The sequence below is a fragment of the Quercus lobata genome, chromosome 3 (genome assembly GCF_001633185.2).
Source record: "Quercus lobata isolate SW786 chromosome 3, ValleyOak3.0 Primary Assembly, whole genome shotgun sequence".
NCBI lineage: Eukaryota > Viridiplantae > Streptophyta > Magnoliopsida > Fagales > Fagaceae > Quercus > Quercus lobata.
The window spans coordinates 61,021,233-61,048,269 of record NC_044906.1 but is presented as its reverse complement, the minus strand read 5'-3'; the positions used below and the strand labels follow the sequence as shown (position 1 = coordinate 61,048,269).

The window sequence follows — 27,037 nt, the reverse complement described above, 5'->3', positions numbered from 1 at the left end:
ACGCGCTTTGTGCATCGAAACGACAAGAGCGCTGCGTGGGTAAAGCTAAAAGAATGTCTCATAACCAGGAGCATGTCCCAGGTAAACGAAGAGGCTTCGGTATTGATGAAGGATAAGACTTGGCAAGCCATGACATAGGCTCGATGTCACCAAAACCCTCCTCTTTGTCCGAGGGGCCGGACAGCAAGATTTTGAGGGGCTATTGTGGGGCCAGAGAATCTGTGATCCTGACCCACTTTACATTAGGGCTCAAGGCCCGAGCTGAGGAGAGACATTGCTGAGGTCGTGCAACAAAAGTCCATGTGGCCTAGAGGTGTAGCCGAGGACGATCTTGTCCTCGGCATCCCAAAACTTAAAAGGAAAGAATGGCACGCCATCAAAGGCGGCCCTCAGAGCGCTCCCAGAAGGAAGGACGAGTACAGTGTAGGAGCGGTTCAAGAGAAAGACTGCCAATACTGCAATTAAGTACTCTGCGCCTGACAGGGTCATGCTCTTTAGTTTTTACAATCACCCCCAACCACTTTGGGTATGGGCTGAAAAGACAAGTATCGGTCCTAAAAAGCGAAATCTACACGTGAACGCATGAGAGAGGAGAAAAGCTAGTATAAAAGGAGGAGGAAGCAGCCAAAAGAGTGGGGGACATATCATCTCTAGGGCCATTGAACCCTAAAAAAGGGAAAATAATAAGAACATGAAGCTCTTCGGACGAGGTCTAAGGACCGGAGCCACTCAGGCCGTGCCGGGGAAAAAGTCTTATTAGATATGCTAGGTTAACCCTTGTGTAAACATCATGAATACCATGACTAACGGTTGTCCGTTCACCAAGGCCTAGCCTTTTAGCCCACTCTCTACAAATTTTATTGTTAGGGCCTTTAACGTTCGAATCCAACATACCAAAGGTTTGTGCGCATGAAGGATTATTCCTATACCGGAGAGAAGCAGATCATGATCATAGAAATGATTGCTACCACTCCAGTAGCAATGATAGCTTTTTCAGATTCAATTTAGCTTAGAGGTCTTGTATTTGCTCACTATTATTTGTTATAGGAACTATAGATTTCTAAAAATGTTTGTAACATTAATCATTTATGCACAACAAGTTACCGTTGTATATAAATTGTTAGTGTTCATTCTAAACAATATAGAGAAATCAATTTTTAATTAAAAAATTATGAGAGAATCATAATATTATTTAGAACAAAGTTTAGTTATAAAATTGGTTATAACTTAAGATTAAAACCTTACTCAATAAAATAAACATTACTTCATATTTTGAAAATCTAACTGCTAAATTGCATGTTCTTTACACTCTTAATACACATGTCAAATTTTGTATTAATCTAATATTATTTACTATATGATTTAAAAACTTATATTTTATATATAATTTTAAACTACAAAAACATGCAATTTAAACAATTTATTGATGATATAACTATTAATCTTTAATTTTCTAGAAATTTTGTATGCATGAAGGATATAAGAAGAAGATATAATCCAATAGTAAATTTGTCAAAATTTATCTGTAATAAAAAGATATTGAATAAGATTATAACTTAAGACTCTAACAAATTTTATAGCTAAACTTTGTTATATTATATGCTATTTAATATTCTCTGATAGTAATTTACGCGAGCGTTGCACGTGCTTTAAAACTAGTATTGTAATAAAAGAGTCCCGCACTTTCCTCTCTCTTTACCAGAGTAGTTGAATAACAGGAGTAGTTGACTTGACTGAAAGCAGGGTACATGAATCACACACACTGTCCTCTCCCTCTTTACAATCGCTGCTGCAATTTTAATCTGTGAGTTCTCACATTTTAACTTATTTTCCTTTTAATAATTTTCTTTCAGTTTTGACTGAATGTACTTATTTTATCAATATTGTTGTTCAAGATTTACTAGTTTCCATGAACCCTCAAAGAGCCTCATCGTCATTATCATCTTCGTCGTCTTCTTATTCTCATTCAATACATCGGTGGAAATACGATGTTTTCCTAAGTTTCAGAGGCGACACCCGCTTTAATTTTACAGACCATCCATATGCTGCTTTGGTACGAAAGGGTATTTTCACCTTCAGGGACAATGAAAAACTTGAGAGAGGACAATCCATTCGCCGAAAACTCTTGGAATCAATAGAGCAATCAAGATTCGCTCTCGTTATTCTATCAAAAGACTATGCATCTTCGACATGGTGTTTGGATGAGCTTGCAAAGATTGTCAAATGCGTGAAAGTAATGGGAATGGTAGTTCTGCCAGTTTTTTACTTTGTAAACCCATCTGATGTACGGAATCAGAGAGAATCTTTTGAAGAAGCCTTTGATGAACACGAAGCAAATAACTTAGAGGAGGTGGAAACATGGAGAGCTGCTTTGAAAGAAGTGGGCAATCTTTCCGGTTGGCATATACAGAATAGGTAATTTCCATGAGAAATTTATTTTTAATTTTATGTTGACATTCAGATGGCGTTCTTCTTTTATGTCCTACTTGATTCAAGAACTTCACTTTCTGTGAAATATAAATCTGCTGACATTGTTTATCATTTTCCTTAATCTTTTCACTTGCTTTGGTCTATCCCAAAAGTAAGATAAGTTTATCTACAAACTTCTCTTGTTGAAGTTCACCTATGAAAATGGTTGATACATCATATATTGTTATGTGGAAATTAATTATACAATGAAGAGGCAATCCGTTATTGAGTTATTTACGTGAAGGCTTACATGGGTGTCAAGTGTCCTTTGAGCACCTAACTATTCTCCCAGGTGAGAATAATCCATCCTCCCACAAACATTAGCTAATTACAGGGAGGATTGCGTGGGGGTGGCTCCAAGATGGGGCAGTGCTTGATTTTCCTTCTTCATTTTATAAAATAAGCATATCCAGCAATTATTCTAGCATGGCCACTTAAGAATTAGAATTTAAGTCAGTAGAACTCCAGTTTTTTAATTTTTAATTTTATAGTTTTTGCTCTTTTTTATTCCTTAGTACACTGCCTGTGTGGTTTGGTTTCTTGTATTGTTTTCTATTTTCAATGAAGTTATATTACTTATCAAGAAAAAAAGTCCAGTTTTGGAAACATTTCACTTTTATAATCGACATGATGCTTTAGTGATCCAAAATAACCTTATTCCATGTTATAGGTTGGATTAAGTTCATGCTATGCATTCAATGGTTTTCATAAAGATTTAGTTATGGCTCAATCATTGTTTTGGTTAAAAAAAAAAAAAAAAAAAAAATCCATATAGCATAATTAAAAAAATTTATTCCCAAACCAATTGTTTACATTTTTTGTTGAAGTAGAGCTTCGAGGAATTTATTTTGATATTAGGGTGCCTTTGGGGAGTTTGTAGATGAGGTAATGCATTTCATGTGTAACAAATGAGGTGTAAACATGCACAACTCTGCAGAAATAGAAATTCAAAGGACACACGTCTCTTCACATGTCTTGGGCAAGAATGATAATTGTCAGTTTTGAATACCTGCTTCTTATTTCTTACTTATACCAAAAAAAAAAAAAAAAAAAAACCCCATTTCTTATCACCCCCATCCCAACTCCTCCCCCCCACCCCCTCTCCTGAAGAAAAAAAAAATGCATGGAAGTACACCTACACCTAAAGCGACAGGATTGGATAAAAGATTGAATTGGAGAATCTGAGAAGCTTCAAAACATGGTTATATAACTAAGAAAAATTGATGTACTTAGTAAATCTGTTCCTACCAAGTCTTTGTCATGTCACATGTACAACTGATACGATACAATACTTATATGGATAGTTTTATCAGTTGCATGAGCCAATGAATTCATATTTGTTTGACCATTACCTAATATTTTTCTTCCTACCCCCTTCCCCCCTGCAATTTATGACTCATTGAAACCACTGTGTAATTATTGTTCAATCTTCTCCACAGGGAATATGAGTCAGAAGTTATCAAAAAGATTGTGGATGATATACTGCACAGATCAAAGTCAAAATTCTCAGTCATTACCAAAGACTTGGTAGGAACAGATTCTCCAATGGAGGAATTGATCACTCGATATTCAGATCTTGGGAACAACGTTTGTATGGCAGGGATTTGTGGTCTGGGGGGGCTGGGAAAGACAACTCTTGCTAAAGTGCTTTATGAAACAGAACGTAACCATTTTGAAGGTTCTAGTTTTATTGCTAATATTAGGGAAGTTTCAAAAAAACATGATTTGGTTCGATTACAAAAGCAGCTTCTTGCACAAATTTTGGAGGACGGAAATATAGATATATGGGATGTTCATGAAGGAGTTAACACGATCAAGAATAGATTACGTCGTAAAAAAGTTGTTCTTGTTCTAGATGATGTTGATCAATTGGACCAATTAGAAAACTTGGCTAGAGAGCCTCACTGGTTTGGGTCAGGGAGTTGGATCATCATAACAACTAGAGATGAACATTTGTTGGTTCAACATGGAGTCCATAATAGATCTACGCCTAACACATTGAATGATCATGATGCTCTAAAACTTTTTTGCTTGAAATCCTTCAAAAATGCGCAACCTATAGAAGATTATATGCAGCTCTCCAAGGATGTTGTATACTATGCTAAAGGCCTCCCATTAGCTCTAGTAACTTTGGGGTCCTTTTTGATTAAAAGAACAATAAACGAGTGGCGAAGTGCTTTGAAAAGATTAAAAAATAACCCTGAAGGAAAAATATTTGATACACTTAAAGTAAGTTATGATGGTTTAGAGGAAAATTGCAAGAAGATATTCCTAGATATTGCATGTTTCTTTAGAGGGAAGTTGAAAGATAGAGTAATAGAGATATTGGATAATTGTGGTTTTGCTGCAGAAATTGAAATAAGCGTTCTTAGGGACAAATCTCTTCTAACCATAGAAAACAACAAATTGTTGATGCATGATCTACTACAAGAGATGGGTTGGGAAATCGTCCGTCGAGAATCATATGAAGAGCCTGGGAATCGCAGTAGGTTGTGGCTTCGTAAGGATTTGTTTTGTGTATTGACAGAAAAAAGGGTAAGAACAGTGGCAAAACCAGTATTTTATTTTAGGGGCACGATTGAATAGATACACAGTGCACACACAATTTAACTAAAGAAATTAATTCTTTAAGAAAAATAAAAAGTTACTTATTACTTAATTCATAAAATTTAGAATACAAAATCTCATGCTAATATGCTGACTATCTCTTATATTTTGAAAACATAATGTGATTGTTACATTAATTTATTTATAAATTTGAATTCATATATTTTTTTAATTTCTTACATTTTGAAAACAATTGTTATAAGTTTGATTTCTTCTTTCTTGATTTAGTCAACCAATCATTCATCTTTTAATCCCTTGGGTGCATGAGCACTTAGGAAAAAAAAATATTTTTCAAACTTCCTTTATAGGCCTCGTATTTATTATCATTTGTTTTTTTTTTTTTTTTCAATAAGTTATTTAATTTAATTTTATTATAACTTTAAAAACATCCTTCTAAAATTTAGAATTGCATCCTTCCTATTTGGAATGTATGATTCTCAAAAGAAAATAACATTCTTAGTATATAAATTAAACAAGATTTTACAGAGAAAAGTTTAACAAATGATGTTCTGTTATGATCTAATAGTTAAAATTCGGTTTCATCATTATAGTATTTTTTTCTATTTACTGTTGTTAAATTTGAAGTTGTAAATGGTGCAATTTCTCACCCTCAGCCTTCTTGGTTCCACCGATGGTTAAGAGGAGGTTATATTTGGAGACAACTTAGAGAATGAATATTAGTGTCTCCTCTGACACTGGAAAAAACTGAATAATTCTAGTTTTCTTATTTTTTGTTGTGCAATTCACTGATCTTTTTTTTTTTTTTCGATTCTTAGGCAACAAAAGCAATTCAAGCCATAGTCCTAGACTCATATGAAGGGGATGAGGCCTGCAGGAACCTTGAAGTCTGTCCTGAAGCTTTTTCAGAAATGTGTAATCTCAGATTGCTTATAATCGATAATGTGCGCATCTCGAATGTCCCCAATCATCTTTCTAATGACTTAAGATTTCTTGAATGGCATGGGTATTCTGCAAAATGTTTGCCATCCAGTTTTCAACCAAAATATCTTGTTGAACTTAAAATGTGGTTTAGTGAAATTGAATATCTGTGGGAAGGTGTAAAGGTAATTTTGTTCTTTTGTATTTCTATTATTTATTATTTATCTTTTCTTTAGGAGTAATTTCAATACACTTCCTATATATTTGAGCTTCATTTCTTCATTAATAGAATTATTTTAAATTTAAAACTATATATGTGTTATTTTAAAATAGATCAGTGGAGGCTAATTATCCTTTTTTTTTTTTGGTTGAACAGTATTTAAACAAGTTAAAACTCATTGATCTTCAACTATCCAAAAACCTTATTAGGACACCTGACTTCACAGGGGTTCCCATACTTGAGAGACTATGTCTTAGAGGTTGCATACATTTGGTTGAGATTGACCCATCTATCGGAAAACTCAGTAGGCTTACAGTTTTAAATTTGGGATTTTGCCGATCTCTTATCAATCTTCCAAGCAACATGGATGGTTTAAGATCTCTTCAAAAACTCATTCTTTTGGGATGCTCAAAACTTGCCTGCCTGCCTGAGAACTTGGGGAAAATTGAATGTTTGGAGGTACTTGATTTGACTGGAACTGATATTAGAGAAGTTCCCTCTTCCATTAATATCTTCATATGTCATGGATGTGAGAAGCAAATTTTTAAGTCAAGGCTTGATAGTTTTTTCTGCATTCACTCGTTAAAATCTTTATCACTATCTACAAACAAGCTTGTCTCTGTCCTACCTGCAAGCATCAGTCAACTTCAGAAATTGGAAGCTCTTAATTTGGGCAACTGCATTCAACTTCAGTCATTGCCAGAGTTTCCATCAAATTTGAGATATATAAATGCTAAAGGTTGTTCTTCCCTAGAACCATCACCAACACTGCTCAGTGTGAGCAATTTGTTGCAAGCATCTATTGCATTTTTTAATTGCTTAAAGTTACTTGAGTATTATGAGGGCAGTGATGGTCTCGCATTTGCAATACTGAAACGTTACCTACAGGTAATCTGTACTCTCTCTCTCTCTCTCTGCTTGTTATTTATTTATTTATTTTCCTGGTACAGGGACTCATGTATCCAAAAACTGGATATAAAACTTCTAACAAAAGAAAAGATAGATCTGGAGCTGCATTCCACATCATTATTCCTGGGTTTGAAGTTCCACCATGGTTAACCCATCAAAGGTTTGGGAATTCAATAAGCATAGAGCTGCCACTTAATTGGTGTAATAGCAGGTGGATGGGATTTGCTATATGTGCTTTTTTCAGAATAAATTGTTCTTGCTATTCGATTGAAAGATATAGTCTTAAAGGTCATGTGATAGCTCTTGGTGATATGCCTCACAGCCCTCACCATATTTTTGAAGTTTTAATTGGGGAGACATCCTTTGAGTATAGTGTGGGTCACCTTTTTCTATTGTACTTGTCTCTTGATGATTGGCTAAGTACAGGTTGGAATTATCAATGCAGTCGGATTAAGGTTGTATTTGACACCAATAGCCCAAGAGTGGAGGTGATTAAATCTGCAGTTCGTTTGATACATGAGCAAGACGTGGAAGACTTCAACCTAACAATTGCACAATGCAGCAGTAGCTGTGTCAATACTTCTGAGGGTACTGAAAGAGGTAATGAATATCTCACACATCCTTCTTGACAAGTCTTATTTTATTTTACTTAATTTTCTTTATTGTCTGGATTCTTTTTGTAAATTTGGACTGTATAGGTGTTGCGTAGGAATGTACTAGGTATATCTGGTATATATAAACAGATACAAGAAATCTAAACTGTGACTAGTCATAATAGGATTTTGTGTAAATGTAGCTAACATTTTCCCCAGATTGACAAATACTACTAGATGCGACCTGGTAACATTGTCTATCGCACGCAATCCAGATCACCCTTTGCTTTTGTATTCTTGTAAATTAAACTTAGATTCTATCACTTTAGTTCAATACTAGTAGTCTACAGAAATTTATTTTTTGGTGTACATCATCATTAGTTACATGAAGCCTAATAACTAGTAAAAGCTTAGACTAATAACACTTGTGGGTAACACAAGTCTTGACAAGAATGTTAGGGAATTAAGTGAGAAGATTGTGTGGATTTGTGTGTATTGTTTGTTTTTTCTTTTGTAGGCAAGCACAATCCAATCTTTTCTATTTCATTTTTTTTGCTCGGTTCCAAGCAAACTCACGGGCCAAAACAAATCAAAGATAACTTCTCTCTAAAACCCATTGTCAAAGGAATAAATCAAAGATGCTCATATTTTCCAAGCTAACAAACCATGTATTTCACCATATGCATCTTTTAGTGTAATGCAGTTTCCTTAAAAAAATAAAATAAATAACAAGGTTGATGATACACACAGTACTTTAATTAGGAAAAGAAAAGCTTCATGAACAATGTTCCAATTGTGTTAACCCAAAAAAAATGCTTGCATGAAATAAAAGATTATATTCTTTTTTCTAAAAATCCCATCAAGTATTTATTTTCCTTGCTACTACACCCAAGTCAAGAATTTCCCTTGAATTTCTCAAACGAGCTCAACTAGAGCCTTACCAACAATAAGGTCAAAGTATCAAAGTCCAACTCCAACTGGAGATACTTCTAACCAAACTATAAACTAGTTCTTCTAGGGCCATTCCATTTGTCACAACTTGCTTAAGTGGTTGATTGTGAGTTTTAGACTAAATCCCCCTAACCTAGAGACATCATTTAAAACACAAGAATCATGTCCACACATGGTAGTAGTTCGCAATGAAAAGTGACATAGAATGAATAATTCTATTTCGTTTTTAGGAGGATCATGACTAAACTCTTTCAAATGGTATTTACCACCATGATAAAGGAAGATAATTCCTTTTTTATTTCTATAATCAGGATCACCAAGATAATATTTACTTACAAATTTACAATAAATAGAAAAGCATTATGGGTAAATACTAGTTATTTTTAATAATTATAAATTCCTCTAACCTAGAGATCACATTTAAAACACAAGAATCATGTCCACACACACATAGCCAATGCCACCTTCACTCCCCACCATGTTATCACTAAAGAAGCATAGTCACAAACATGACATGAGAATTCTTGAAAAATTAGGACACGGCACTATGGGAAGACATTAATTAATTAATTAATATATATTTAGGTATATTTTGTACATATCTTATGTTTATTTTAGTTTTTAGAAATGAGTAACAACCATCAAAATCTTTAAAAACATATCTAAAAATTATAATAAGTTTCTCTTTTTTTTTTTTGGGGGGGGGGGGGGTGTAAAATACTATTTTGGTCCCTTAACTCTTACCAAAAGTTTGTTTTTTATCTCTAAATTTTAAGAAGTTCGTTTTTTAGTTCCTAAACTATTAAAAATGTTTTATTTTTGTCTTTCAACTTTAAAAAATATATTTTTTCACCCTTAAACTAGTGAAAAAGGTTCTTTTTCCTTCTCCATTTTTGTCTCTAAACTATTGAAAAAACTTTGTACAAAGTTTAAGAATGAAAAAGAACTTTTTAAAGTTTAGGGATCAAAAACAAAATTTTGGTAAAGTTTAAGAACCAAAATAATATTTTACTCTTTTTTCATAAGAAAAATATGATATGATTTCTTTGTTTTATTTATTTTATTTTTAATAATCAATTTAATTATTATGATAGTTGTAGTTGCACGATTTTCTTGGCCCAAATTCTATTGATCAGGCCTTAGCCCAAGGCGCAACCCATAATAAATATTTGTAGAGGATGGGTCAAAGAACTTAGTCTCAGTGAGCCTATTCGGTCTGATACATGGACAATATTGTTGCAGAAAAAATAAAAACACAAGAATGGATTTCTAACGTATGATTCTATTTCTTCAGTTCCGAATACAGTTTTTCGTCCCTCCTCTTTGAGGGACTCCACTACATTATATAGTTCTCCTCTTCTCATCTCAACCTTACACTTGTTGATCATCTAAGCATCTACTTGAGCACCTGTCCCATCAGACGCCCTTGTCACTCCCTTTGTGAGTTGCAGAGGCCAAGGTGGTACTGTTCAGGGGTCTTTTCCTCATTAATGCGGCCAAGAGGGTGGTTGGGGCGCAATTAATGTGGTGGTGGCAGCTTTCCATGAGATATTTTGGATTTTATTCATTTTATATGTTGGGAGGATGAACTGAAATGGTTGGAGAGAGTTCCTCGTCTGGGTTTCGTAATGTCCGAGGAGGGGTTACTCTTCGGACAGGTTTACTTGGCGCTATTGGGACTGAGTAATGCTTTATCTGTGGTTTCTCTTCGGACAAGACGTTCCTCGGACGGGCCTGAATTAGGACTAGCTCATTATTTTTGGGCCGGGCCCCACAATAGCCCCTCAAAACTCCGGTTTTTATCTTCTTTCGAGGAGAAAAGCGGGGTTTTGATGTTTGTGAGAGGGTGGAAATAAGGAGAGCGTGGGGCGCGCGTGCGGACAGTTACTTTTGACGCGCTACAATTTACGAGGCGCGGCCATTAACTTCTGGAGGCGTTATGTTCCCCTCATCCAACGGTGTGGCGTGGATCGAACGGCCATCGTTTTTTCTCGTATTTTTAGGCAGGAGTGATCTTTTCTCTCTCTTCTCGGCTATATAAGACGTCAGAGGGGTTCAGTTCCTTCTTTTTATCTGCATTTCATAAACCTCAGAGGCTTCTAGAAAACTCCATCGAATCCCAGAGATATACGAATACTTGCGTCCGTTACGCCACTGTAGCCGTTTTTCGTGAAGCGTTTCCTCCAAGAGAGATTTCCAGGCGTCCCATTGAGCGTTTTGTGAAGGTACCAGTAAATTTCGTTCATCTTACCGTTTCAATTCCCTCCTCGGACTCTACCTTTCTCCTCGGTCTTTACTTTCATTCCCCCAATTCAGCTCAGATGGGTAGATTCGAAAAATTAGTAAAAACTCCGGCCGCTATGGAGACCTTTAGGGCAAAATACCACATTCCCCCGGGGGTGGGGCTGCAGTACTGTCCTCTTGAAGGAGTATTGACAGAGAGAGGTGAGGGGGAAATTGTTATCCCCATGATTGCTTTCATAGAGGGGAGGATGACACTTCCCATGCGTAGGATTACAAGGGAATACCTGTCCAACCATAGATTGACGCCGTATCAGTGTGCCCCGAATATGTTCAAGATACTAGGCTGTGTAGATGTCTTAGACGAGCGGATGAACCTAGGCCTTACTTGGCACGATGTGGCTTATCTGTACGAGTGTCACCGCCTCGGGGATGATGGGTATTATCTTAAATCCCGGAACGAGGACGTTAGGTTGATCTCTTGTCTCCCAATATCCAATAAGACTGTGAAGAATGACTTCCTTATTGCTTCAGGGGAGTGGTTCGACGGTATTCATTGTCCAACTCGGGTAGGAAACCTAGGTGCGGCGTCTTTAGGGCCAGTCCTTTTTGGGGAAGGATTTAGTATTGAGGGGTTATTTTTCTCGCTTTCTTTGTAATTGGAAAGTTTCATGAACTAACCCCACTTTTCTTGGTTGTTTGCAGATAAAGTTCACGTCGCTCCTCGGATAAACTTTGTGAACGTGCCAGCGTTGAACTACCTTCTTAGGTTGGAGATTTACGTTACCGAGGACGGACAGTTGCGTGCGGCCCATCTGGTTCTGGGCTATCAACCTCTGAGCAGCTCTTTCCAGGCTATCGGTCACGCCATAAGGGCTGGTAGTCCGAGGCTGGCTAGGATTGACGTGTCCAAGGACGGGTTCCTAGCTCAACGTGATCTGCCTCCAGTCGTGCTACCCGGCGTTAGAAATCCCTACTTAGCAGAGCAGCTACCTCCGATAAACGAGCCTGGCGCTGCTGTTTCGGTTGAAGAAGAAGCTGAATCATCTCGTCTTTCCCTTGAGGAAGAGATAGACGAGTTTTATTTCGAGGAGGAAGTTCAGCAAACCCCCTTGGTGGAACTTTCTGATCCTGAAGGAGAGCAGGACCAACATTCCGCAGTTGGTGTTCCCTCAATCGTTATCTGCTCGAACGATACTTCGGATGAAGAGACAGAGCCCATGGCAGGAAAGGGAAAAACCCTAAAGGAGCAGATGGCCTCCCGAGGGAAAGGTCAATCATCGAAGGGTCAGTCATCGAAGGGACCAAATCCATCACAGGTCAAAACCCTTCCTCCTGTGGTCCCTCAGGGCATCTCGGACCCTGGCCTTAAGGTTAATCCGGACCTGAAGAAGAAGAGGCCGGTTGACACCCCTGAGGAGGGTGAGGTAATTGCCCAGCCGACCAAGCAGCAAAAAACCACTCGGGCGCCCAGGAGCAGAATGGGCAACTTCTCGGAGAGCCGAGATGAGGAGAACCTTGCTGAAGTGCGCGCTACCCCACGTGCATGGAACCTCAAGTTGGAGCTGGATGGGGTTGCCATCCCCTACAATGCTTCGGTCCGAGAGTATAACCGAGGCCGGGCAGGGTACGTGGCGGATGCCTTAGAGCAACCCCTACTCCTTCCTCGGGACATGGAGGCCTATAGGCGGTTCTCTCAGCCCGAGATCTTCCTATCCCTTAAAAGGGATCTCGCGATGGTAAGTAATCCTTTTACTGTTTTATTAATTTATTTAACCTTGTTAGATTTTTGAAACAATCTTGTTTCGTTCGTAGATTACTCAGCAGGTGTTTGTGGCTGAGGAATTTTGCCGTGATAACCGCAGTCAGGCTGATGCTGAGACCCAGACTCGATCGGAGATGGAGAAAGCCTTGGGGTCCCTTAAGCACGATCACTTTGAACTCACAGAGAAGTTCAAGGATTCGGAGCAATGGCGCAAAAGTGCAGAGGTTGGTTTGAAAAGTGCCGAGACCCAGGCGGAGGACCAGCGCAAAGAGTTGTACTCGACCCAGATCAACCTCGCTACCGAGAAGCAGGCAGTGCTGGATCTCAAGACTGCTCTGCAAAAAGTCGAGGATGAGCTGAGACGGGTCAAAGAGGAGGCCCAGTTGATTTGAGAGGCCTCAGAGGCTGAAAAGAATGCTGCTCGCCAGCTCGGGGCCCAAGAAACGGAGGCCAGGTTATCCGAGGAGATTCCCGAGGTGTGCAGGGACTACTGCAGTATCTCATGGGCTCATGCCCTTGATGCTGCAGGAGTTCCTGTCGATTCGGTGCTAAGACTGCCCGAGAACATTTTCTATCCTGCGGAGATCCGAGAGAATCCTGATGACGTCCAAGTGGTTTCAGAGCAGGATCTGGCGGTGCCTGATGTCGTCCCTGTGCCTGATATGGCGAAGGATCCCGCCACGGACTCTACCATCGAGGTTCCTCCCTCCCAGCCCGAGCAAAATGAAGATCCTCCTGCTAAGGCTTAGCTTTTTAGGCTTTTAATTTTTGTATTCCCTTCTTTTTTTTTTTTTTTTTTTTTTAAATGAGAATCGTCCTGTTTTTGCGCTCTTTTGTAAGGACCTTTCCTTGTATTGCCCTCGGAATATCAATATAGAATGTTTGCTTTGCTTTCTGTGGATGCATGCCAGTATCGCTTTTTTTTATGAACATTTACAGCGACATAGATAAATGTAAACGGTCAGGATAAAAAGGATTGTTGGGCAGCGCATTTGAATGAGGGTTGCAATGGTGCTAGACTGCGCGCACGCCTTAAAATGATTTCCTTTAAGTAATAATCTCCCACTCTACCATAAGTAATAATTTCCCCTAAGTCTGTGGTCCGAGGAGACATGCATGACTTAGGTTCTGTTTAAAACTTGTATGGTTGCTTTAAGTAATAATTTCCCCTAAGTCTGTGGTCCGAGGATCCATGCAGGACTTAGGTTCTGTTTAAAACTTGTAAACATTGTCATGAGTAATAATTTCCCCTAAGGTTGTGGTCCAAGGAACCATGCAGGACTTAGGTTCTGTTTAAAACTATAAATGGTTGCCTTATCTAATAATTTCCCCTAAGTCTGTGGTCCGAGGAGCCATGCAGAACTTAGGTTCTGTTTAAAACTTATAAAAATGTCATGAGTATTAATTTCCCCTAAGTCTGTGGTCCGAGGACCATGCAGGACTTAGGTTCTGTTTAAAACTATGAATGGTTGCCTTAAGTAATAATTTCCCCTAAGTCTGTGGTCCGAGGAGCCATGCAGGACTCAGGTTCTGTTTAAAACTTATAAAAATGTCATGAGTATTAATTTCCCCCAAGTCTGTGATCCGAGGAGCCATGCAGGACTTAGGTTCTGTTTAAAACTATGAATGGTTGCCTTAAGTAATAATTTCCCCTAAGTCTGTGGTCCGAGGAGCCATGTAGGATTTAGATTCTGTTTAAAACTTATAAAAATGTCATGAGTATTAATTTCCCCTAAGTCTGTGATCCGAGGACCATGCAGGACTTAGGTTCTGTTTAAAACTATGAATAGTTGCCTTAAGTAATAATTTCCCTTAAGTCTGTGGTCCGAGGAGCCATGCAGGACTCAGGTTCTGTTTAAAACTTATAAAAATGTCATGAGTATTAATTTCCCCCAAGTCTGTGGTCCGAGGAGCCATGCAGGACTTAGGTTCTGTTTAAAACTATGAATGGTTGCCTTAAGTAATAATTTCCCCTAAGTCTGTGGTCCGAGGAGCCATGCAGGACTTAGGTTCTGTTTAAAACTTATAAAAATTGTCATGAGTATTAATTTCCCCTAAGTCTGTGGTCCGAGGAGTCATGCAGGACTTAGGTTCTGTTTAAAACTATGAATAGTTCTAAATAGACCAGTAGGCACAAGATAATTACGAAACAAAACGTGGGCTAAGCCATTTTCATTAATAATAATATCTTCTGAGGTTATTTACATTCCATGGTCGAGGTACAGTTTTTTCATCCAAATCTTCTAGATAGTAGGCGCCTATCCCGGCTATGGACGTTATACGGTACGGTCCTTCCCAATTGGGCCCCAACTTGCCCCAAGAGGGGTTCTTTGTGCTGCTGAGAACCTTCCTCATCACGAGATCACCTGGACCCAGGGGTCGCAGTTTAACATTGGCATCATATCCCTGCCTTAGCTTCTGGTGATAATAGGCCATATGAATCGTTGCTTTTTCCCTTCTTTCCTCGGCTAAGTCTAGACTTCTTCCCAACAACTCATCGTTACCGTCTGGGGTAAACGAGATAGATCTTAGCGTGGGAAATTTGTTCTCGATTGGGAGTACGGCCTCTGCCCCATAAGTCAATGAAAAGGGGGTCTCACCGGTTGACCGCCGTGGCGTTGTCCGATAGGTCCATAGGACGTGCGGGAGCTCTTCTACCCATCTCCCCTTTGCCTCATCCAGCCTTTTCTTCATTCCGTTCACTATGACCTTGTACACGACCTCAACCTGCCCATTTCCTTGGGGATAGGCAGGGGTGGAATATCGGTTAATGATCCCAAGCTTGTGGCAATACTCCCTAAAGCCCTTACTGTCGAATTGAAGACCATTGTCGGCAATGAGTGTACGTGGAGTTCCGAAGCGGGTGATAATGTTCTTCCAGATGAATTTCTGGGCATCCACTTCCCTAATGTTGGCCAAAGGTTTAGCCTCCACCCATTTAGTGAAGTAATCGGTTCCGACTATCATGTATCGCTTGTTCCCCGCGGCTTTGGGAAAAGGTCTGACAATATCAAGACCCCACTGCGCGAACGGCCACGGGTTAGAGAGGGGGTTGAGAACCCCTTCGGGTTGGTGGATATTCGGGGCAAATCTTTGGCACTGATCGCACTTCTTGGCGTACTCTTGGGCCTCTCTTTGCATGTTCGGCCACCAGTATCCTTGGGTGAGTGCCCTATGCGCCAGCGACCTTCCTCCGGTGTGACTTCCACAAATTCCCTCATGTAACTCCTCAAGTAGAGACTCGGACTCTTCTGGATGTACGCAGAGTAGGTACGGTCCAGGATAGGAGCGCCGATATAGTTTGTGATCCTCTGATAGCCAGAACCGAGGAGCGTTCCTACGTATCTTCTCGGCCTCTAGTTTTTCCTCTGGTAAGATGTCGCTTTAGAGGAAGTTCCTTATGGGGTCCATCCAGCTGGGACTCTTCCTGATCTGATGGACTTGGGCTGGGTTTTTGCTGATGGGACCTGCTTGGGCTAGATTTTCAACAAGGATCAATCGCGGAAGATTATGCGCCGAGGACGTGGCTAAAGTGGCCAGCGAGTCTGCATGGGTGTTTACACTTCTGGAAATGTGCGTCAGATTGAAGGACTCGAAACCCGTCTGTAGGCATTTGACCTGTCCTAGATACTCCTGCATTCTAGCATCTCTGGCTTCCAGCTCACCCATCACTTGTCTAACGACCAACCTGGAGTCCGAGAATATCTCTATCATTCTTCCGCCCAATCTTTGAACCATCGTCATTCCTTGAAGTAGGGCTTCGTATTCGGCTTCATTGTTCGTAGCCGAGAATCCAAGTCTCAATGATTTTTCAATGGCAGCACCGTCCGGCGATATTAAAACTATTCCGACTCCAGATCCTCTTTGGTTGGCCGCGCCATCCACGTAGACCTTCCAACGCAAGGTTCCCCCTGTTGAAATTGCGCCGACCGTTTTTCCATCCATGTCTTTCTTTTCGGTTACTGTTTCTATAGAGGGTTCGGCGAACTCCGCTACCAAGTCTGCAAGGACCTGACCTTTGACGGAGGATCTAGGCATATATTTGATATCAAAGGCCCCCAAAAGCGCACTCCACATGGCGATCCTTCTTGTGTAGTCAGCGCTTCGAAGCACTGCTCGAAGGGGAAGCTGAGTTAAGAGGATGACCGTATGCGCCTGAAAGTAATGAGGGAGCTTCCGTGTGGCATGTACTATCGCCAGGATTGCCTTTTCTAGAGGTAGGTATCTCACCTCGGCCTCATGTAAGGATTTGCTCACATAGTAAACCGGTCGCTGCACCCCATTATCATCCCGTACCAGTACCAGGCTTACAGCATGGGGAGCTACAGCGATGTATGCAAACAGCACCTCGTCTGCCTCAAGGCTGGACATGATGGGTGGTCGTGACAAGTATTCCTTAAGCTGCTGGAAAGCCCGAACACAATCCTCCGACCATTCAAACCCTTTCCACTTGTTTATCAGGAGGTAAAAAGGTCGACATCGGTCCGCTGATCGCGATATGAACCGGTTTAACGCTGCAATCATACCAGTGAGCTTCTGCACTTCCTTCGGGTTCCGAGGAGCCTGTAGATTGTTAATTTCCTTGATTTGGTCGGGGCTTACTTCTATTCCCCTGTGGGTTACCATGTACCCCAAAAATTTCCCCGACCCGACCCCGAATGAACATTTGGAAGCATTCAGCCGCAACCGATGTTCCCTCAAGATAGCGAAGATTCTTTCAAGGTCTTTCACATGCTCGGACACCCTTTTACTCTTCACAACCATATCGTCTATGTAAACCTCAATGATCTTGCCCAGCTGTGGCTCGAACATCCGGGCCATCATCCTTTGGTAGGTTGAGCCGGCGTTCTTCAGCCCAAAGGGCATTACCTTATAGTGATAATTTTCGATGGGTGTCATGAAAGCTGTCTTCTCCTGGTTTTCTAGCGCGAGGGGTATCTGATGATAGCCCTGGAAGGCGTCCAGGAAACTCATTCGAGGGTGGCCCACGGTTGCATCCACCAATCTGTCGATTCGAGACAGGGGGAATGGGTCCTTTGGGCACGCCTTGTTCAGGTCCGTGAAGTCCACGCAGACCCTCCATTTCCCTGTCTTCTTCTTTACCACCACAGTGTTTGCCAACCATTCAGGGTAAAAGACCTCTTTAATAGCCCCCGCTCTTTTCAGTTTTGCCACTTCGTCTTTTACGGCACTAGCATGTTCCTTTGAAGGGCGTTGGGGTGGCTGCTTCTTCGGAATGGAAGAGGGGTTGACGTTCAGGTGGTGACAAATAAGGCTAGGATCAACTCCCGGGGCGTCGTAGGCGTCCCATGCAAACACATTGACATTCCCTCTGAGAAATCTGACCAGTTCCTCTTTTTCTTGAGAAGGCAACTCAGAGCCGATCTGGAAAAACTTCTCCGGGTTGTTGACATCGATCTTATCTAAACTTTCACACCTTATCTCCTCGACTAGTCCATCGTCTTGCTTTGCCGAGGCGGCTGATTGCTATAAACTTTCAGGGGCCGAGGACTCGGCATGGGGCCGATGTAAGACGGCGGCCACCATACACTGCCTGGCTACGGCCTGATCTCCTCGGATCTCTTCTACTTGTCCTCTGGATGGGTATTTTACTTTTTGGTGAAGTTTGGAGGTCACGGCCTCTAGGGCATGGATCCATGGCCTTGCAACTATTGCGGTGTAGGGTGAATAAGCGTCGACCACGATAAAATTTACCTCCACTATCTCCGCCCCAGTCTGTACGGGTAGTCGGATTTGCCCTTTTGGCGTAACAATCCTTCCTTCGAAGCTGAGAAGGGGAGAGTCATAAGCTGTCAAATCTTCCGGCTTCAGGTTCAGCCCCTTGTATAGGTCAGGGTACATTATCTCCACCACACTTCCCGAGTCTACTAACACCCTTTTCACATCGAAGCCCCCAATTCTTAACGTAACCACCAAGGCATCGTCGTGGGGTTGGATAGTCCCTCTCTTATCCTCGTCCGAGAATCCCAGCATCAGAGAGCTTCCCTTTTTTGACCTCTTGAGTTCCCTCTGCCTGCCCTCGAAGGGGAGCCGATCAACAGCTAGCACCCTAGGAAGGGGTGGCCCAGTTCTTCCTAGTGCAGCGAGGATGACATGTATCGTTCCGGTGGGGGGTCTTAGGAACACATCCTTTCGAGACTCTTGTACTACCTGCCCGGGGTGGCCGCTCGAGGGGTGCAGAAGGTGATGTAGCTTTCCTTCTCGGACCAACTGGTCTAGGTGATTCCACAGATTCCTGCAATCCTCAGTGGTATGCCCATGGTCCTGATGATAGTGGCAGTACAGGTTCTGGTTACGTTTGGAAGGGTCTCCAGCCATCTTTCCTGGCCATCTGAAATAGGGCTCGTTCCTTACTTTTTCCAGTACCTGCTGTACTGGCTCCTTGAAGACGGCATTTACTGTCTGCGGGTTGCTTTGCCCAGCCTGTCGCGAAAAATCTCTCCTCGGCTGACTAGGGTTATATCGTTAGATCTAAAATCATTTGCTTTGGGGGGGATGACCTTCTCCTTTCCCCTTCCTTGCAGCTGATCTTCCTCCACCCTTTTGTATTTATCGATCCTATCCCTCAACTGATCAACGTTGGCAACCGGTTTACCAGTGAGGGATTTCCTTAAGCCATGTTCGGTGGGGAGCCCGCTTTTGAACGTGCTGATAGCGACAGCATCATGGTTGTTATCCAGGTCGTTATACACCTCCCAGTATCTATCCGAGTATGCTTTCAGAGTCTCTCCCTCGTGCATGGATAAGGACAATAGCGAACCGAGGGGCCTGGGGACTCTGGTGTTGGTGATAAAGCGGGAGCAGAAATCCCGAGTGAGCTGCTTGTACGAGCTTATGGAATTTGTTTTCAGGCCGTTGAACCCCCTCATCGCCATTGATCCCAAGCTGGACGGGAAGATTTTGCACATAAGGGCTTCATTTTGCGAGTAGATTGCCATCTTTTGGTTAAATTGACTCACATGCTCTACCGGGTCTGCTCGGCCGTTATAGATGGCGAATGCCGGTTGGTTGAAGCGTCGAGGCAGCTTAGCCCCTTCAATTCTATACGTGAAGGGGGACCTTGAAACCTGGTCCAACGCCTTCTTCATGGCATCGTTTCCCGAACCCTTGCTGGATGCGCTCTCATACTTCCGCACAGGGCGTGGTTCCTTTTCGTAGGAAAATGTTTCACTTGGGGGGGTCCTTGACCTCCGTCGGTAACTCGCATCCTCCGCATTAGAGGACTCGTCTGAGTCGGAAGGAGATTGTTTTCGCTGCACCCGTCGTAGCTTCCTTTTCAGATCATCTATCTCTCGCTGCATGGCCTGGTGACTATTTCGCCTCTGGGACACGTGACTACCTATCTGAGTGTGACTCTGGCTTGTCCGGATAGTATGCACACTTCCCTCACGATTTCTCCTACCGCCTGGGTTGACGGGGTTATTTTGCCTCTGGGACTCGGCGGGTTGTGTCTGTTGGGAGTTAACCTGGTGAGGATTCTCCTGGTGCGGACCTAGTTCTGCCATGCTCGACCGTTGTGCTAGCTGATGCCCTAGTTCTTCCTACAGACGGCGCCAATTGTAGTTGCACGATTTTCCTGACTCAAATTCTATTGATCAGGCCTTGGCCCAAGGCGCAACCCACAATAAATATTTGTAGAGGATGGGTCAAAGAACTTAGCCTTAGTGAGCCTATTCGGTCTGATACATGGACAATATTGTTGCAGAAAAAATAAAAACACAAGAATGGATCTCTAACGTATGATTCTATTTCTTCAGTTCCGAATACAGTTTTTCGTCCCTCCTCTTTGAGGGACTCCACTACATTATATAGTTCTCCTCTTCTCATCTCAACCTTACACTTGTTGATCATCTAAGCATCTACTTGAGCACCTGTCCCATCAGACGCCCTTGTCACTCCCTTTGTGAGTTGCAGAGGCCAAGGTGGTACTGTTCAGGGGTCTTTTCCTCATTAATGCGGCCAAGAGGGTGGTTGGGGCGCAATTAATGTGGTGGTGGCAGCTTTCCATGAGATATTTTGGATTTTATTCATTTTATATGTTGGGAGGATGAACTGAAATGGTTGGGGAGAGTTTCTCGTCTGGGCTTCGTAATGTCCGAGGAGGGGTTACTCCTCGGACAGGTTTCCTTGGCGCTATTGGGACTGAGTAATGCTTTATCTGTGGTTTCTCTTTGGACAGGACGCTCCTCGGACGGGCCTGAATTAGGACTAGCCCATTATTTTTGGGCCGGGCCCCACAATAGTTATTAATAAGTTTTTTTTTTTTGATAATTCGACATTAAAAAAGTAATTAATAAAATCAAATCTCAACAACCATTAATGAAAATATGAATTTTTCTGATGATAAATATATTTTTATTAAGTATTCTTAATAACAAACCTTTCTTTACTAACAATGGAACATCTTTTTATTCATTTTTTCTAAACAAACCAAAAACCATTGGCCTACCAAAATAGGACCCACTTGATTTTTGAAGTTTTCTAACTAGCCGAATAATCTCAATTTGTTTAGTGCTTGGTATTTATGTTCATCGTATGATGTTAGTTTCCCTTGAATCTCTTTTTTTGAAATAAAGTTTCCCTTGAATTCTACTATCAAAATAGTAACTATATTTGGGAGTTTGAGACTTTGATTACAAAGAATTAATGCTGGTCTATAAAATCAATAAAAGTGTTTCATTTTTTAAAAGGGAATTTCTGAAATTGGGGTCTTTGGTAAATCTTAGTTACAATGCAACATTGGTTTTCAATTATTAAAGGTGGATATTAAGGGCTAAAATCTGATATTAATGATAGTATTTAAAAAAAGTGCTGGTTGTGTTGAGAATTTGCGATTTTGAAAAGGAAGTCTTTGAGGATTATAAAATCTGTTTTGAGGGCCATATTTAATGGTGAGAATATGTAATTTGATATCAGTCCCATTAAATTTAAGTTTTGTGTTCATTGTATTTATTGTAGTTAGATTATATACACTAAAGATGGGATTTTTGCTAAAACTTGTAGAACCATAAAACTTATTTGAACTTCTAAAAACATGTTTAAAGATTTGTTTGATATCTTGGGTAGTTTGAATGAATTGGGGATGTAAGGCACCTTATTTTGCAAATTGATAGTTATCAAGAATTTGTTTGGGAATCTTGGTGATGGTTTAGCTTGATTTTGTTAAATTGGACTACAGTTTGCAAATTGGCAGTTATCAAGAATTTGTTTGGGAATCTGGGAGATAGTTTAGCTTGATCTTGTTAAATTGGGCTAAAGTTTGTTAGGGAGTTTAGGTATGACTTCACTGGGGCAAGAATTTGAATAAATTGTTGGCTGCCTTGTTAATAATTTAGGGGATAATTGTTTAAGTTGGACTTGAGGCCTCCATTGAAGTTTAGTTAATGCTTTAATTATTAAATTTACAGCACTATTCTTACTTTGTCTACAATTGAGAAAGCTTAAGGACACCACTTTTGTGCCCCAATTTTTTCCACAACTTTGATGTGGTCGTCTATGAGTGGTGGAGAAAAATCCATGCAAAAGTGATTGTTTTAATTATTGTAAATAATCAGTATTTACGAGTAATGCTGTTTACTGTAAATTTATAGAAATAAAAAATGGAATTCTCTTCCTTTATCATTGTGATAAATACCATTTGAAAGAGTTTAATCAGGATCCTCCTGAAAATGAAATAGAAATATTTAGTCTATGTCATTTTTCCTTGGAAACCACCACTGGCAGAGGTTTTGAAGAAAAGTTGTGTGTTGGATGCAGATCCATATTGGTCATTCGAAACACAAGTAGATGTAGTCCTTGCATGTTGTCATTTAAAATCACATAATAAGGGTTGACCCCATATGCTCAATTATGGAATATGTAAACTCTGATATATAAGTTGAAAATTCCAAATTATAGTCCAATAATCACAAAGTGAAGTTTAGGAAGAAAATAAAAAATGGATAATGAAACACTGAGATATACCAACATGTGCGAAGATTTGAATGTTATGGAGAATGAATAAATTTTCTTATTGGCTATGCAATTTGACTTTCTATTACTTCCATGATTAAAGACTGTTATGTAAATTACAAGTCTCAACTAACCATTCATTCAAATTGTCAATTTTACTATTCTCACCTAGGGTGAGTCTTTCTTCTCATTCTGGGTGAGTGCTCCATCTCACGCTGTGTGAGTTCAGTTCTTTTTTTTTTTTCAGCTCTTGATTTTGTTTTCTTCTCTTTTCTTACACAATCCAATCCTTTCTTTTTGTGTCAGTTAGTTTTCTTTTCTTTTCTTTTTTCAGCTCTGCGTTCGTTTTCCTTTCTTTTCTTACGCAATCCAACACCCCTAGATATTATTCTCTTTTCACCTAAACTATGGACTCTGTTTTCATAGATAAGTTACAGAGTATCACGTTGACTGAGGAAGAAGGCCAAGTTATCACTGTGGGGGCTGCTCATAGGGAGAAAATTCTTGAACAATGCTCACTTAGTCTCTTTGGGTGTTTCCTTACAAAAAGGCCATATAATCAGAGAGGTGCCAAAGAGCTTCTTCGATCCGTATGGAAGTTTGGTACGGACTTGAGGATTGTGGACGTTGGGGATGGCTTGTTCCAATATAAGTTTACTTTGGAAAGCCAACTAAAGTGGGTGTTGAACAATGGCCCTTGGAGTTTCGATAATCATCCACTGGTGCTTCGTCGATTGGAGAGGGGAATGACAGCGAACTCAATTACCTTTACCGTGCTTCCTATTTGGGTACAGGTATGGGGTTTACCTTTCAACTTGATATCCAAAGAGGCAGCCAGGGACATAGGTAGGGGCCTAGGACAAGTGGTGGAGATTGATCATAAGGCTTTTACTTCGGAACAGGCCCGGTTCATCAGGATTAGAGTTAAGATTGCCATTGACAAGCCGTTACGTCGAGGCGGTTTTGTTGTTAATCCTGAAGGTGATAAGGTATGTATTGGCTTTAGATATGAAAGGCTTGTTGGGCTATGTTTCCAGTGTGGCTGCCTGGGTCATGAGGCGAGAGATTGTTCAACTCCTAGATGCTCAACTCAGAGTGAACTTCCATACTTTGATTGGCTGAAAGCAGGCTTAAGGAAGTTGGGCGACAGACCAGATGGAAGAAAGAAGAGTCCTCCTCGACGTGAACCACCACAGGGTGAGGCAAATGGGTTTAAGCTTCAAACACACTCATCCAATACGGTGGTGACCGCCGTAATTGATGACCAGGATGGTGCCCGAAGTCCAAGTGGAGTGGAAGGATCAAACCCGGATATTCAGGGAGTGCAAAATTCGAATATGGATAGCCACAAAACAGCAGGTCCTCAAATTTTGAATTTGAAACTCACCCACTTCTCAACAACTCTATCCCACGTTGATAGCATTCCTGTTGAAGATAAGGTTGACATAGCTAAGGACTTTGAGGCAATGATAATTGTTGCCCCTGAGGAAGCCGAAAATTGGGTGAGTGTCCCAGTGGATTATGCTAGTGAAAAGTTCATGCACTTAAGGAGTATTAATTCGAGGCAAGATGAGCAAATATCTTCACCGGGTTTTGAGGGATCAGAGATATGTTTTAAAGTTGGTTGTGGTAACATGCAAGGAAACAAGTAGACTAGTAAGGGCCGGCACAAAAGAAGTGGTAATAAAGATAAAGGTGGGAGTCAATCCTTGCATAGCCCAAAAGAAGTTGGGCCCATGGAGAAGTCTACAATTGGAAGCCCGAAAGTAATGAGGAATTGGAAGAGGCTTATCACAAGACCTCAAACTCTTATTAATTTTTCAATTGTTGATGTGGAACCTGGGCAAAAAAGGAAGCAAGTAGAAACCATGAATAAGGAGACTACAGCTATTAAGGGAGAAAAGAAACATAGAACTGTGGAAAATGAGCAATGTGTTGTGTCAACTATGGGATCGATGGAGGGTGCATGGCAACCATGCTGGGCATGAAGACACTCCTAAGAAGGGGGGGAAAAAAATTCATCACTTTGATGTCCATGTAAATCAAGGTGTTGTTTGGCAGGTTTTCTGGGCATTCAAGTGAAGATTTGCTTTTCTTACAGTAGTTTGGATTTTGAAGTTTTTTCTTTGTTTCTTTTCTTTTTTTACGATGTAATCATGCTACTCTAGCGAATGCTAGTGTTGCAAAAGAGAAAAAGGGGTCATATGTGCCTCTTTCTCTTCCCTAGTGTATATCATATTTCTCAATTAATAAAGTCTACTATCGTTTCCTCTCAAAAAAAAAAAAAAAAAGACTGTTATGTAATGTCTTGATTTTTCATGATTGATTGCATAAAGCACGTTTGAATTTGAGCTTTCATTTTGATAATAAAATTTTTTAGTGGACATGAAATAGAGTTTTCACGTGTCATTTTTTGTGTTTGTGTGCTCAATTTTGACTACTCTTCATGTTCTTGTAACTATAACAATAGACAAAACAAAGGATGAGGATAAGGAAAGTATAGGTGAGCAATTTAGGTGGTCAAATCAATTGCAATGTTTGTTACTTGAGATACTTGCTAATGAGGCTACTACCCTAAAATAAGCCGTCCAATACATTTATGCCTGGATCATTAGCTCGAGCAGTGATGTGCATGAAATATATTCAATAAAGTACCATCAGATTTGCATAGTTAGCCTTGCTTTTACATTATTTTGTGACTAATTATATATTTTATTTGTTTTATGGAAAATAAAGGCTATTCATGTTGAGAGGCTGAACAAGTTACAAGTTGTATGCTACGTGGGCCAAGCCGATTATAAAGCTAACTTAAGAGAATAGAGCTTGCAATGAAGTAAAGATTCAGCCCAAAGAAGTAGAACACCCAGCCCAGGCGTGTATTCAAGAAGAAGCCAAGATGCAATCCAACATGGATGAAGTTTGCTAGGAAAGAAACTCTTACAATCAAGCCATGAGGTGTCCGTACCACAAAAGAAATACAAGTTAGTGTGTAGGCCACGGAGTCCCTTGCATATGCGTGGCTTGGAAATATGAATTCCTTATTCTGATTGTATTAGGAATATAGCATAGTGTAAGGCGGCTATTTTCATATATAAGCCTCTAGGTTAGTTTGTTTAAGTGCTATGGTTGGGGGCTGAACATAGAGAGGCAGCTACCTCTTTGGTTTTTTTTCATGACAATTAGTTTTATTTTATTTGTCTAATTTAATGTTTAATATTTTATTTTTGTGTTTTCTTTCAATTACTATAAGTAGCTAAATTTATAATTAAGGTTGAGGATGAAATCTTGTTAAGGATTATTAGTATTGTTTATGTTATTTGATTTTTCCCACAATAGTTATTCTTTAATGATTTAAATTGTTCTTGTTTTATATTAATTGACTAAAATGAGATTTTTGATATGAGTTCAATCATGTTTTTCTCATGATTTAGGATTTGTCTTAATTAATTGAATGCATGTTTTATTATTTCTTGACTTTAAAATTGGATATCGTTTGTGATTTGTTTGTCAACGGATATAATTGATGATTAGATTTTATACTTAAGAAGCAAAGAAGAACATTCTTTAGATATTTAAATATAAGTTTTAATGATAATATTTTTCATGGTTGCAATATTGATTTCTAGATTATCATGTAGTGGTTGGGAAAAATTAATGATCATAAATATATGCTGATATGAATTAACAAGACGGATTCCAAAACCTTAATTCATTTCTCTAGATTGTTTATATCTCTTTACTGCTTTATATTATATCTTTGCTTAGTTTAATTATTTGCTTAGTATATTTAATTGTAAGCATCCAATTTTTATTAAACTAGATTAGGATTAGTTTGTTTAAGATTTGATTAATTTTCCCACGTTCATTCAAGTACATGTGGGTTAGATCTCGTTCTTGTCAAATTATACTTTGGTACAGTTCGTACACTTGCAAGTACTTTAAAATTTCACAAGAAGTAGCCAAAGCAATTAGTGAGAAATTTAAGGTTCAATGCCAACCTGATCATGTGGAAAATTGTCTTCAAAGTATCAAAAGCATTTGGAGTACCATTACACAACTTCGTGATAGAAAAAATTGTTTTAGATGGGATGATAATTTGAAAATGATTACTTGTGAAAAGAAAGTGTATGACAAAGAAGTAATGGTATGAAGCATATTTTCATCATTATGTAGGTGTTATATTAGTGATTGATCTTTCCTAACTATTTTTGTTTTTTTTTAACAGGCACATCCTGATCATGACCAGTATTTGAATAAAAAAATTGAGATGTACGATGAGATGGCTTTGCTTTTTGGTAAAGACATTGCAGCATGGAGTTTTGTAAAGTCTTTTGGTGATATGGTTTCAGAAAAAAAGGATTTGTGACTTTTGAGTCCCATGATTTGGACAAGTATTGATTTTGAGGAGGCATCAAAAGGGAAACAAGTTGG

At 40.0% G+C, this 27,037-nt stretch overlaps 1 protein-coding gene across 2 annotated transcripts; it reads left to right on the top strand.

Annotated features, from left to right (window-relative positions):
- The first annotated feature begins 1,713 nt into the window (after window positions 1-1,713).
- On the top strand, window positions 1,714-25,770 carry LOC115979477 (TMV resistance protein N-like). 2 transcript variants are annotated; one of them, XM_031101529.1, is made up of 7 exons: window positions 1,714-1,804; window positions 1,896-2,415; window positions 3,909-5,004; window positions 5,853-6,140; window positions 6,332-7,063; window positions 7,126-7,684; window positions 25,343-25,770. In XM_031101529.1, exons 2-7 carry the CDS (start codon window positions 1,910-1,912, stop codon window positions 25,354-25,356), a joined length of 3,195 nt encoding a protein of 1,064 aa, XP_030957389.1. In that variant the 5' UTR covers window positions 1,714-1,804; window positions 1,896-1,909; the 3' UTR covers window positions 25,357-25,770. The 2 variants fall into 2 exon arrangements, with proteins under 2 accessions (XP_030957389.1, XP_030957390.1); XM_031101530.1 differs by lacking the exon at window positions 25,343-25,770 and having other exon boundaries at window positions 7,530-7,623.
- Window positions 25,771-27,037: the final 1,267 nt, after the last annotated feature.

Bases quoted from the DNA above. Each gene is read 5' to 3' on its own strand.
- LOC115979477 (XM_031101529.1), top strand. From the start codon at position 1,910: ATGAACCCTCAAAGAGCCTCATCGTCATTATCATCTTCGTCGTCTTCT. The intron at 5,005-5,852 runs GTAAGAACAGTG...TTCGATTCTTAG, and splicing joins GTGTATTGACAGAAAAAAGG to GCAACAAAAGCAATTCAAGC. The intron at 7,064-7,125 runs GTAATCTGTACT...TTCCTGGTACAG, and splicing joins TACTGAAACGTTACCTACAG to GGACTCATGTATCCAAAAAC.